The following is a 14,405-nucleotide window of genomic DNA, read 5'->3' as shown; positions in this document are numbered from 1 at the left end:
TGCTACAATCTACCTGTCATGACTCGATGCCTCATTGAGGATGAAGAGGGAGGGATTGGGACTACTGTTACGACGTGTCTCTTGAATGGATACTGGAAGTGTCAATCCACACGAGGAAAGCCAATCCTAATATCCAGTTGTACTTGCTTGGAGTAGCCATTCAAGTGGCGTTCTGTGTCATGATTTCCTTGCTGGCTCAGGTACGCAAGGACGGAAGAGGGCAGGGGAAAGTTAAAATAAGTTGTCGCCTTTAATGATCTGAAATCTCTTCGCAAGTGACTTAAACCAAATGGAAGTAAATAAATCCGACCAGTGCGATAGTTTGATAATTTGGGTAAGTGAGTTCCCACGAACTATAATCAGCCGCTCTCATTTTGCAGGTCCTGCACTCCCTTGAACTCACCTGTGGTGTCCTCCCGTACAGGTGTGATCCCAGCCTTACGAACAGCCATTGCGCCCCGAGTACGGGCGATTGCCTTCGCGTTTTTTTCTTGCTGAAATACGCAATTAACGTGGCGCTGTCACTAAGTTTATGGGGTATTTGTCAACGTCATATGATAAAGTGTAATAACCATTCCGCTTAAGGTGTTTTAATGGGGAAAAATCAACCTGTCGGCCTACACTCATAAACAGGAACTTATTTATCCATTGCCAATATCACTGATGTAATCCATCGTATTCAATTTAAATGAAATCTTTGCACTTGTGTTGATTGGGAAAAAAACCCAATTCTAAATTGTTCTAAATACAGTAAAACTGCAAGGATTCAACATGCTCGAGATGTTGGTGACCGATTGGCAGGGTTCCGATGGAAAATGAATGTTGTTTTATATTAATGCATCAGCAGACTTCTAATTCACTTTTCTAAAATGTTGCAAAGCGTTATCGTGATTTTTCCAGTGAATCTGGTAATTTGAAAGGGAAAGTGGGAACCAGGCATTGGTGGGTGGAAAGGAAGCATGGGAACTGGGGGGAAGAAGCATCACCTGGTGAGTCAGGGGCAAAACCATAGGGATATAACCTATATTGTCAGCCAATGTAAGAGACAATGTAGTTGTCCCTACGGGGAACTGGCCCTCTTAACAGATCCATTTCTGCTTTCTTTTTCTCTAGTCCCCTTGTAGGATGTCCCAGACAGAAACACGAATTACTTCCAGAAAAATTAAATGCACCTGGGGTAGACCTTCATGATCTGCGTGCGCAGTCAGATAATTCCAGAATACATTGACAAACAGTTTGTAACCACCCAGCCTCTTATCCAGTTCTGTTTTGAAGCTGCCTCCTCTACTCTCCCTGACAGCATATTGGCAACTGATTGTGGTGTCACTTCTTTAAATGACCATCCTTGGCATGATGACATGCAGATGATGACACCCGCACAGCATTAACTCTGATTTCTCATTTTTATCTTCTGTGTACCGCATGTTAATCTGGCAGATTTATTTTTATTAACGGAATTTCAGTTATCCTTCAGTATGTTTTATCTGTATGTGTATGTATATTATAACATGTAATGAGCATCCCAGGAGTACAGATTTATTCATTGAAGAGCGCAAATGAGAGCAATGTTACGCTGAACTTTTCAACGCTGTCCATTAGAACCCCAAATTCCACAATAATTCAAATCTCTTTAATTCAATTTGTCACCCACAACAAATTAACCAAGGACATTACCTATATTAAGAATAACATAACACCAGGTTTGGATCTCATGCCATCTCTAAGCACAATGACTTTAAGCACAATGGATATAAGCCAACATAGGACACTTTGGGACTCTGCGACTCCATCTTCAAGGAACCTTACTCCTAGATTCCTCTGCTCTGCAACATTCCCCAGAGCCCTACAATTCACTGTGTAGGTCCTGCCCATGTTAGACTTCCCAAAATGTAACACCTCACATTTCTCTGTGAGGCGTTCACTCAATGAGCGGTCGTTATCTCAAAATCACTGCCTGAAGAGATGGTGGAGACAGAAACTCTCAGTATTTGAAATATAAATACTTGGATGGATACTTAGAGGTATAAGACTATGGGCCAAGAGGTGGCAAGGGAGATTAATTTTGGCCAGCATTGATCCAATGGGCAACTTGACCTCTTTCTGTCTGTAAAGTTCTATAATTCTAGGAAAGAAACTAGAAACTATCTGTTGCTAGATGCCTCTTAATCAACAATTAGATTAGTTTCTGCCAGTTTCTGCCATGATCCTAGTTTCTAGTTGATCCTGGTTTCTGCCATGATCCTAGTTTCTAGGATCATGATGTGGATTTCAATCCAAGCCAGGCACTGTTAATATGTTTGTTGGATTGTATGAAAAGTGGGACATGTCATGTTTTTAATCAAAATAACTGGAACCTTCATGATGAAAATTGTCAGAACAGTGGAAACGTTTGATCATGTTTGAGCTTGTTATTCACATGATGCGATTTTTTAAAAGATATCTGAATGCATGGTTTCTGACACCTTTCTGTGGTGTTACACCCAATCTGTTCAGCCTGTTCTTCATTGCTGTGCCAGATATCCTGAAGCAGTGTAACTTTCAAATTGTTCTGCATCTCTGTCACCTCCTCCAGCCCAGCAAACATTGAAATATCCTACTCGTCCTTTCTTTCCTTGTTAAGACTTCTTCCTTGAGTCTCATTTTAATCACAAAGTGGCCGTACCTTCTGCTACAGAAACTAAAGGTTCCAAAATTCATATTTATATTTTCAGTTCAGACACCCAGCATCATGCAATGTTTTGAGAGGCTGGTCAAGGCGTATATCAACTCTAGCCTGCAAGACAGCCTCCATCCAGGCAATTTGCCTACTTTCATAACAGGTCGACAGCGTATGCCATCTTCTTGGCCCTACAGTGGTCCCTGGAACATCTGGATATCAAGGACACCTACGTCAGATTCTATAATTATAGCTTTGTCTTGAACACTACAATTGCAACAAAACTCATGTCCAAACTCGGACCTAGGACTTAGTAATTCCCCCCACCCCCACCACCACCCTAACCCATGGACAGCAATTATAATGTTCAACATTAGTATTCCGCAAGGCTGCATGTTCAGACCCTTACTATACGCCCCATCACAACTGTGCAGCCAAATTCTGCTCTAACTTAATTTAACAAGTTTGCAAATGACACCACTGTAATGGGCGGATCTCAAATAATGACAGGGCTGCGGGAAGAGATAGAGAGCTTAGTAGGTCAAGATAACAACATTTAAATGTCAGCAAAGCAAAGGAGCTGGTCATTGACATTAGAAGGTGGGGTAATTTACCCATTACAGCCTGCATCAATTATGCTGACATGTAAGGTATTTATTCACAAAATGCTGGAGTAACTCAGCAGGTCAGGCAGCATCTCAGGAGAGAAGGAATGTGTGACGTTTTTCGGGTCGAGACCCTTCTTCAGACTTTTAAAGACATTTACATGCTGACATGTAAAGACATTGTGGCAGTTACCAAGTCACTAGCTATTTAATTCCCCGTTTATTAAATTATCTGTAGTTACATTTTCTAGCCTACATTGTGGGATTAAAACTTGCATCTTTTGATCAATACTCTAGCCCTCTTAATTATGTCCAGCGACATCAATACTAATGTACAAAAAATAAGTTACGAAACCTTTGAACAACAAGATCCTATTTTAAGGCAATATAGACCAGAGTAAGGAGTTTGTACGTTCTCCCCGTGACCTGCATGGGTTTTCTCCGAGATCTTCGGTTTCCTCCCACACTCCAAAGACGTACAGGTATGTAGGTTAATTGGCTGGGTAAATGTAAAAATTGTCCCTAGTGGGTGTAGGATAGTGTTAATGTACGGGGATCACTGGGCGGCACGGACTTGGAGGGCCGAAAAGGCCTGTTTCCGGCTGTACATATATGATGATGATGATGATGAGTTTGCACATATATCTCACATGCACAAAATCAAGAGGCCTTCTTCTTAGATAATTCATGAGGCTAAGATTTTATCATGATTTCGATGGATCTTCCATATAGATAATTAGGGCAATAAAAGTTATGTTAGCAGTCTATCAAAAAAATAGAACTGAGTCAATCTAAGGGATCCATCATCCATATAGTAGTAAGGATGCATTAGCTCCTTAAACTTGTTGTTGCTATTCATTGAGAATACTATGAATATTTGTGCACAAATCTGCCTTTTCTCCAATTTGTTAACCAAAGATGTTTTCAGTCTCATGTTAAAGATTAACAATTAATTTAGCACTAGTTGTTTTTTCAGAAGGTAGTGCAACTGTCTTTCAAGATTTACATGTGGATGTGTTTCCTAAATCCACTCCAGAAAAGTCTGTTTTAATGTTGACATCCCTTGTGTTAAACTCTTCAGACAATGGAAATAGTCTCCCTCCATTGTTTCCCTTAAATAATGAATAATTCAACTAAATCACTCTCTTAACTATTATATTCCAGAGAATTCAATCCTCCTAATTTAATCCCTGTAGTCAAGGTAACATTCTGACCAATCTATCCAGAACTCCCTCTGAGGCTAATATGTATTTTCTAAAATGTAATCTCTAACATTGCACACACTTTGCCAGGTGGGATCATACCAGGGATTTGTATAACATTAATACAACCTTGCCTCGTTTGTATTCCAGGCCTTTAGTATTTTCCATGACATTTGAATCATCTTAGTACGAGAACCACTGAGTTACTTTGGATATCTTCAGTGCTCCATTCAGAGAGTATTTTGTTTAAACTCGTTTATGTGTAAAATGGATAATCTTACAATTGTCAACATTAAAATACATTTACCGTAGTTTACACATTCACTGAAGTATTAAAGTTATAGAGTCATACAGAGATGAGGAAAAACTTTTTTAGTCAGAGAGTTGTGAATCTGTGGAATTCTCTGCCTCAGAGGGCAGTGGAGGCCAATTCTCTGAATACATTCAAGAGAGAGCTAGATAGAGCTCTTAAGGATAGCGGAGTCAGGGGGTATGGGGAGAAAGCAGGAACGGGGTACTGATTGGGAATGATCAGCCATGATCACATTGAATGGCGGTGCTGGCTCGAAGGACCGAATGGCCTACTCCTGCACCTATTGTTTATTGTCTATTGTCTATCAGGAAAACAGGACCCTTGGTGCAATTGGTCCATGGTAACCGACAACCCACCGAAGCAAGTTCCATGTGCCTGTGTTTGACCCATATCCATCTAAACTTTTCCTATACACACTTTATGAGGAATAATCGCCACTGCTTAATTCTCAGTATCAGCTGTGGCTCAGTTGGTGAAATGCTTACCTCAGAGTCTGAAATTTCTGAATTAAATTACCATACCAGAAATGTGAGTAGAGAAATCTAGGCCGATACTTCAGTGGTATAACAAGGAGGTGTTGCGTTATTGAAGGGTCATATTTCAGTTGAGACATCGAATCAAGGCAAAAACTATCTCAAACGTAGATCAAAGAATAACAAAAACAAAATACCTGCTGCAGGTACAAAGGGGAGCAATGCTTGTGGATAAAGTTCATTTAACTGATTAACCTAATTTTAATCTAAATAAAAAAGTGAGTATTAATTATCTATGAGCCTAATTTGTTTAAAATGTCTCTGTATCTTTCTCTGCAGTTCATCCTGCAGGTTCTTTCATTGTTCAGATCCTTGGATAAGCTCAATGTAGAGATCTACAAATGTTATAGTAAACAAAGGAATTTTATGTTTTCAGCAAAATACGCACTTTTAGACAACTCGATGTGTGAAAGGTACTCTAGAAATGCAAGCCTGTCATCATTCCACATTAGAGATTGAAAGCAAGTGTGTTACACTTATGTGGCTATATTGTCATTGTGAGCTGCTGAAAAATGCATGAACTAGCACTGCAGGGACAAGAATTGAACTGTGACTGTCAATTTGGCATGGGGAATATTTAGCAGCATTAATATGCAATGTTACACTAGGTAGAACCATACATTGGAAAATTTAGAGATGTAAATTAGCAACAACAATAATCTGCTCCCAGGAAATTGAGACATCATTGATAGTTTTCTTTTGCTGGCTTAGTTTTGTTGTTTAAAACAGTCTGTGTATAGATCTTATTACATTAATCAAATAGTCTGCTCGGTCACACCACACCAACATGGATCCTGTTTTCGGATCTGTAACTTAATACCACATGTATAGAATCTCTACCTTACCATAATGAATTATGTTGATAGAATGACACTCCTATCATGGTCGTTTATTATGTGTATTTAGCATTTATCTCTATGTGTATGTGGGTTTTTAAAGGATAGTTTGACTTCTATAATGCTAATGGATCTGTATAAAGAAAAGCACAAAACATATGCACCTTTTACCCAGAGTCGGGGAATCAAGAACTAAAGGACATAGGTTTAAGGTAAGAGGGCACAGATTTAATAGGAACCTGACGGGCAACTTTTTCACACAGAGGGTGGTGGGTATATGGAATAAGCTGCCAGAGGAGGTAGTTGGGACAGGTACTAGAATAACATTTAAATGACATTTGGACAGAAGCATGGATAGGAAAGGTTTAGGAGTATAAGCCAAGCAAAGGGTTGTGGGACTCGCGGGGCATCTTGACTGGCATGGGCAAGTTGAGCCCTAGTGCCTGTTTCCCTGCTGTATGACCTCTAATGACTCTATAAGCTTTTGAGAAATCCAAAAAACGTCATACATTTTGCTTCTGTCACGGGGTCTGTGCATCCATAACCTGTTATGCAAAGTGTATTCATTTCATCAGCATATGCTAAGTATGTTGGCAAGCAACTAATAATGTTGGTTGAAGATGAGGATATTTTGAAGGAAAGGGAATAAAAACTTATTTAGTGAAATAATAGTATGTAATGCACAGCAACAAAATAACAAAGCAATTTAGATGAAAGTCAAAGAAACTGCAGATGTTGGAAATCTGAAATATAACTGGAACTGTCTACAGGTCAGACAGCATTAGAGAAAAACAGTTTATGCTTCTGGTCTGAAATTGATTTTTATTTAAGGGTTCTGAAGAAGTGTCTTGGAGCTGGCATGTTAAGTTTCATTTTTCACAGAAGGAACTTCTGACCTTCCAGTATTTTTTATTTTTTTAAGCAATAGAAACATAGAAACATAGAAAATAGGTACAGGAGTAGGCCATTCGGCCCTTCGAGCCTGCACCGCCATTCAATATGATCATGGCTGATCATGCAGCTCAGTAACCTGTACCTGCCTTCTCTCCATACCCCCTGATCCCTTTAGCAAAAAGGGCCAAATCTAACTTCCTCTTAAATATAGCCAATGAACTGGCCTCAACTACCTTCTGCGGCAGAGAATTCCACAGACTCACCACTCTCTGTGTGAAGAAATGTTTTCTCATCTCGGTCCTAAAAGACTTCCCCCTTATCCTTAAGCTGTGACCCCTGGTTCTGGACTCCCCCAACATCGGGAACAATCTTCCCGCATCTAGCCTCTCCAACCCCTTAAGAATTTTAAATGTTTCTATAAGATCCCCCCTCAGTCTTCTAAATTCCAGCGAGTACAAACCTAGTCTATCCAGTCTTTCTTCATATGAAAGTCCCGCCATCCCAGGGATCAATCTAGTAACCTTCTCTGTACTCCCTCTAAGGCAAGAACATCTTTCCTCAGATTAGGAGCCCAAAACTGCACACAATACTCCAGGTGCGGTCTCACCAAGGCCCTGTATAACTGCAGTAGAACCTCCCTGCTCCTAAACTCAAATCCTCTTGCTATGAATGCCAACATACCATTCGCTTTCTTCACTGCCTGCTGCATCTGCACGCTTACTTTCGATGACTGGTGCATCATGACACCCAGGTCATGTTGCATCTCCCCTTCTCCTAATCGTTCACCATTCAGGTAATACAATTTAGATGATTACACTGATCCATCTATTCAATAAAAGGAGCAGCAGGGCTGTTCATCAATAATAATTTGCCCTGCATCTTGCTGCAGATGTTGAAGGAGCGGAGCCTTCTCAAAAAATACAGCCATCTCTGTCCCTTCTTGTACAGGGCCTCAGCATTCCTGGACTAGTCCAGTTACTGTCCAGGTACACTCCAAAGTATTTGTACTCCCTGGTAAACTGCACATCCACACCATTGTTGGAGACAGGGGACAGGGGTGTTCCTCTCCTCCTAAAGACCACCACCAACTCCTTAGTCTTGTCGGTGTTGAGCTGCAGGTGATTCAGCCCACACCACTCAACAAAGTCGTTGACTACACCTCTGTATTCAGCTTCCCTCCCCTCACTAATGCAACCCACAATTGCAGAGTCATCTGAAAACCTCTGCAGGTGGCAGGAAGCGGAGTTATATCTGAAGTCCAAGGTGTAGACGGTGAACAGGAAGGGAGCGAGGGCAAGCGCCAATGTCCTGAGGCAGCCTATACCAGCATCGGCTGAATTCAGCCAGACCAGATCAGGCCTGTGACTTGCATGATATATTTCCACATTAACCCGCCATATATAGAGCATAGATGAATACTCATCAAGATTCTGTACAATTTTACCAAAACCACTCAACCTAGAAACCTGCACGTCTTTGGAGTGTGGGAGGAAACCGAAGAAAACTCACGCAGGCCACGGGGAGAATGCACAAACTCTGCAGGTTTCTTGGTTGGGTGGTTTCAGTAAAATTGTAAATTGTCCCGAGTGTCTTTAGGATCGCTGATCGACGCGGACTCGGTGGGATGAAGGGCCTGTATCATAATCATAATCATACTTTATTAGCCAAGTATGTTTTGCAACATAGTATGTTTCCCCTCTGTATCTCTAAGCTAAACTAATCTAAACTAAGCAGATGCCAAAATCTTGAGCAAAAACAAAGTGCTGGAGGAACTCAATGGGCCAGGAGGAGTCTCGTTTAGTTTAATTTAGTTCATTATTGTCATGTGTACGGCAATGTGAAAAGCTTTATGTTAATGGCTATCCAGTCAGCGGAAAGACTACATGATCAATGTAGTCTTAATGTTCCCATTGTTGGGGGAGTCCAGAACCAGGTGAAAAACCTTTTCACCCAGAGAGTTGTGGAATTCTCTGCCACAGAAGGCAGCGGAGGCCAATTCACTGGATGAATTTAAAAGAGAGTTAGATAGAGCTCTAGGGGCAAGTGGAATCAAGGGATATGGGGACAGATTGCCAATTGCAGGCACAGGTTACTGATTGTGGATCAGCCATGATCACAATGAATGGCAGTGCTGCACCTATTTTCTATGTTTCTATGTATAGATTGTTGATGTTCATTGTGTATTCACCAATAAGGCTGCTGTTTCTGTGAAGTAAATCATGTTGAATATGGTCAACTCCAACCTGTGCTTGATGTTTTGGAACAACAAATATTTGGGAATACTAATTAACACTCAACACAATTGAAGAGATCAGATAACTTTGAAAGAAACAAAGCCTAGGTGATTCCTGTAGTAAATGTAGTAATATAATCTTGGAGCTCAGTTAACACCTATGTGGGTATTTATTGTTTGTTCGATTTATTCTATTCTATACTCATAATTGAAAGAAATGCTACTTAGCAGCCAGCATGATTCACTCTTGGCAGAATAATCATATGGTAGAAAATCGTGTTATAAAAGAAAATCATGAAAAGAAACCACCATGAAATGCAAAACAAAGGCTATTGCTATATTTGTTATATGCATTTGTTGTAACTTTCAGACACAGTAATAAATACTACAATAAATTGCCTATTAATTTACAATGGCCAACTGGGTTGCATATCCATGCATAATAATAGTGTCTAAGTTGTTTGTCTGATTGACGTAATATAATATAATAATATATTCCTTTATTTGTCCCACACCGGGGAAATTTGCAGTGTTACAGCAGCAAAGTGGATAGCAAGAGGCATTCATTATAAATAAAAATAAAGATAAGGATAAATTGTCATCATTTACTGTGTTACTCCTTTACTGTTACTGTTGACTAGTCTGTTGACTGGTCTGCTGGGAGTAGCGCTGGTTGTGCAGTCTCACAGCAGCGGGAAGGAAGGACCTCCGATATCTCTCTTTCACACACTTGGGGTGAAGGAGTCTGTCACTGAAGGAGTTACTCAGTGCAGTGACAGTGTCCTGCATGGGGTGGGAGTCATTGTCCAGCAGCGATGTTATCTTTGCCATCATCCTCCTCTCTCCCACCGCCTGCACTGAGTCGAGGGGGCAACCCAGGACAGAGCTGGCCTTCCTGATCAGCTTGTCAAGTCTCTTCCCCTCTGCTGCTGAGATGCTGCTGCTCCAGCAGACTACTCCATAGAAAATGGCTGATGCCACCACAGTGTTGTAGAAGGGCCTCAGGAGTGCCCCCTGCACTCCAAAGGACCTGAGTCTCCTCAGCAGGTACAGTCTGTTCTGGCCCTTTCTGTACAGTGCATTGATATTTTCAGTCCAGTCAAGTTTATTGTTGAGTAAACACCCAGGTACTTATAAGAGCCCACCCTCCCAATGTCCATTCCCTGGATGTTAACCGGTGTCGGGAAGACATGGCTGCGCCTGCGGAAATCCACCACCATCTCCCTGTTTTTCTCCGCGTTGATCCGGAGGCAGTTCCGCTGGCACCAGTCCACAAACTCCTTGATCAGTTCTCTGTACACCCCGTCATCGTCGCCTGTGATGAGGCCGACGATGGCAGAGTCGTCAGAGAACTTCTGTAGATAGCAGTTTGCTGAGCTGTGCCTGAAATCTGCAGTGTACAGGGTGAACAGGAAAGGAGTGAGCACTGTTCCCTGTGGAACCCCTATGCTGCAGACCACCATGTCTGAGACATGTCCATAATATATTGTCAGATTTTAGTTTCATTGTTTCCTTCACAGCTACAGATGTTCAATGTTCCCTCAGCCTGTGAAAATGTTTGGAATTTGACCAGTGGAACTACCATGGCACAGGTTCTTAACCAAATGTAAGTATTTTAATTTGTAAATATTTTTTTTATGTTGTGAGCTCCACCTGAATCTTGATAAAATGAAGCAACAGTCCTTTCTGCATTTATTTAGTGAGGCCATATTGATACAGAACGGGGGAAACTACAGCTGTCAGGGTCAAGTCCAGTGACAATTTATCAGTTGTGGGAGGGAGGGAGGGAGAGAGGGAGGGAGGGAGGGAGAAGGCCAAATGCCTGAGGTTACTCCAAGGGCAAGGGAATAGGATGGGATGGGGTTGGTTGATTGGGGGGGGGTTTGGATGTTGGCAAGAGGAACAATATGATGTGCCCACATCAAATGGCAATTTTAATATGAGCCTTATCATTTTGTCTTGGCTCTCAATGGAAGAATCTGTTAGGCCACACCTATATTTCTGATTGTGATGGTTTAAAATATTACTGCTGCTCATGAGCTCCTCAAGAATACCCAGTTCTGGATTCCTGAATGAATTTTTACCGACCTCTGGCATAAAGATATGAGCCATACAGTAAAATAAGGATATTTAAGTGCAGTAGCTGTTTACTGGTCTCTTGTGGAAGTGTCAGAAAACAGGGAGAAAAGAACTAAAGCAACAAAATGGGAAATTTCTACTCGTTTGTATTTACAAATGAATGACTGTGCTTCTTTAGTTTTGTAACAATTTTTTTCTGCAATCCTTACAGAGACCCGTCTTGGTTTAATGAATCATGGTTGAGTCGCATTAAAAGTGACGTGGGTGAGAATTCTAGATTAAAGGTCAGTACTGAAAGCTATAATCTTCATATTTCCAAAGTTTAAAGCCTCATTGGCATTGTTATAATTTTTTTGTTTTTTACAGATAAAATATGCTACCCACATTATTTTAGCAAAGCCTTTTAAAATATAGGATCTTGCATCTTTTTCAGCAGCTCTGAGGTGAAAATGATGAACTTAATTTTCTAGAAATATGTAAACTTTAGGATTAATTCCATAGTATTAATCTGTTGTTGAAAGGCACAGTAATCTTTATTTCTTGAGATTAATGGAAAATGTAGAATAGTGAATGGTTTAAATTACAAATACATGGTAGCTTTTAATAGGTTGCAAAATGGCATACAGTAAACCCTTGTTATTTGGGACCTCTTTATAAAGGATTGCTGTTATAGCGGACTGAGGTCCCCCCACTGTAATCAGACACCACTACCTCTTTAAGAATACAGGCTACTAGTTGACATTGACAAGGATTTGACATTGACAAGCAATGGCTTCCATTTACACTTGGGCAATGATGAAGGACACAGAATGCTGGAGTAACTGAACAGATCAGGCAGCATCTCTGGAGAGCATAGATAGGTGACATTTGGGGACGAGACCCGCCACTGGACCGCAGCACCACAAAGTTGAGATCCGTGGCAGTGCTGGAAGTTACAGCTGCTCCCTGGTCTCTCTGAGCTAGGACCACCGAAGCTGCTGCCGACGTACAGCACCACCCCAGCCAGGACTGCAACACCATCTCAGCCACCTCCAGGCCAGACCTACCGACCTTCACCGCCAGGCTGAGCTGTTGCAGCCCCGGCCTGCCGCCCTCCCCAGCCGCTTCCAGGCTGGACCTAGTGCCACCATTGCCGACTCACACAGCTTCCTTGGCTAGTTCCAGGCTTTGCCTGCTGCCAGCAGACCAGGGCCATCAACTCCCCTGGATTCCAGCCCCAGTTCGAGACTGAGACTCCGAAGATGGGTCTCGACCCGAAAGGTCACCATATTCTCCAGAGATGCTGCCTGACCTGCTGAGTTACTCCAGCACTTTGGTCCTTTCATATATTAATCAGCATCTGCAGTTCTTTGTTCCTACTATTTATACAATAATACTAATCCTTTACTTGGTTATAGTGGACGATCGGCAATAACAGACACCAATCTCCCCCCCCCCCCCCACCCCATGGTCTGTTATAACAAAGGTTTACTCTACTTATTAATCCAATTACAATTTCACCAGTAGTGTAAGACTTGATCAAGAAGGAATGAAGTGCAGACCTGCACTGGTTCCACGTTTCTGCACTTAAGATTGAATGTTTTATCTGCTCTGACTTACAACTGTAATGTTTCTCAAGCCAGCAGACTTTAAAGTTTTATACATTTTATATGGGTATGTTCTTCTCCGCAGTTGAATAATCTAAAGAAGATTCTCCAGATGGTTCTCAGTTATTATCATGAGGTAAGGTTTTAAGTTACAGTGTGTGTGTGGATAAAGCCAACCACTTTCCATTTTGTTTAGACTACCTATTTCTTTGTTACATTCTGCACCTCCACCTAAATCTCAATCCTGCTCTCACTTAAAATTCTTATCCACATTTTTAATTCCATATTTCTCAATTTGCCTTTTTACCTGGTTCCTGACCTTCCCCACCCCTCTCCCAAGATTTAAGAAACAGTCAGACAGGTACATGGATAGGACAGGTTTGGAAGGATATGAACAAACGCGGGCAGGTGGGACGAGTGTAGCTGGGACATGTTAGCCGGCATGGGCAAGTTGGGCCAAAGGGCCTGTTTCCACACTGTATTACTCTATGACTCTATGACAACGCAAGCCAAAGTACGTAACGCAACCTTTGGGCAAATGCGATAGTAGTTTGGCAATCAGTATGGTGGTGTAGGTTCAAGAGCCCGATAGTTGATGAAAATAAGCTGTTCTTGAACCTGGAGATAACAATTCTCAAGCTTCTGCACCACCTTGAGATGAGAGTGTGGTCAGAGTGATGTGGGTATTAGCTGCCTTCTTGTGATAACATCTCCTATAGATCCCTTCAATGGTGGGGACGTTGATACTCCATGATGGACCAGGTAATATCCATGGGTTTCTGCAGCCTCCATCATTCCTGAGTGATTGAGTTACTGAACCAGGCTGTGATGCAGCCAGTCAGCATACTCTCCACCATACACCTGCAGAGGTTTGACTGAGTATTCAGCAACTTCTGGAAGTGTTTGTGAGATTTGTTCATCCTAGCATTAGTGCTAGGCATGGGATCAATGTATGCAGTCCAACCTTGCAAAGGTGGGAAAGACCTCAGCTCCCTTGTCCGCATGCACAATCAAATTTGCCTTTGGTTATCATTCCCTAAATCCCTCCAGCACTCTGTGCCTTGTTGACCTTTTCCTCTCTTCTGTTCTGTCTCTTCAATAGGTTGATGATAATATTTCTTCAATTATCTTGTCTCCGAATACTATCCCTTAACTCTCAATCCTACATGAATAACAGTTCCAATTATCAAAGATGTGTTTATTCATATTGAAGATTTCAGGGTTTACCAGTTTAAAGAAGCTTTATCAGGCTTTTATTCTCTTGTTTGGGTTACGATTTGAATGGGTGAGAATTTGAAAAGTCACACATGGAAGAGATTATATATTTTTTAAGTCAGGCTTAAGACCTGAATTTTGTTTTAATCTGCAAGCCAAATCTACTTTATTTTTAACCATTATTTTCAACATTGCTTTGCTAAGTACATGGCTTCTGAGGGCATTTCTGTGTCTTCAGTACATCAGAGTACAT

The 14,405-nt window shown here is 41.5% G+C and overlaps 1 protein-coding gene across 2 annotated transcripts in view; it reads left to right on the top strand.

Moving 5' to 3' along the window:
* The first annotated feature begins 229 nt into the window (after positions 1-229).
* hook1 (hook microtubule-tethering protein 1) overlaps positions 230-14,405 on the top strand; it is a 57,321-nt gene continuing 43,145 nt past the window's right edge. The window contains exons 1-4 of one of the 2 annotated variants that reach the window (XM_078407976.1): positions 230-334; positions 10,793-10,878; positions 11,563-11,635; positions 13,023-13,073. In XM_078407976.1, the coding sequence (XP_078264102.1) occupies positions 290-334; positions 10,793-10,878; positions 11,563-11,635; positions 13,023-13,073 (255 nt within the window). In that variant the 5' untranslated portion in view covers positions 230-289. Of the gene's footprint in view, positions 335-10,744; positions 10,879-11,562; positions 11,636-13,022; positions 13,074-14,405 lie in introns of those variants that run through there. The other variant, XM_078407975.1, reaches the window with a different exon arrangement.

This window comes from Rhinoraja longicauda, chromosome 11, assembly GCF_053455715.1.
Source record: "Rhinoraja longicauda isolate Sanriku21f chromosome 11, sRhiLon1.1, whole genome shotgun sequence".
Lineage (NCBI taxonomy): Eukaryota > Metazoa > Chordata > Chondrichthyes > Rajiformes > Arhynchobatidae > Rhinoraja > Rhinoraja longicauda.
Note: the sequence above shows the minus strand (reverse complement) of the source record. Positions and strands in the feature narration are given on the sequence as shown.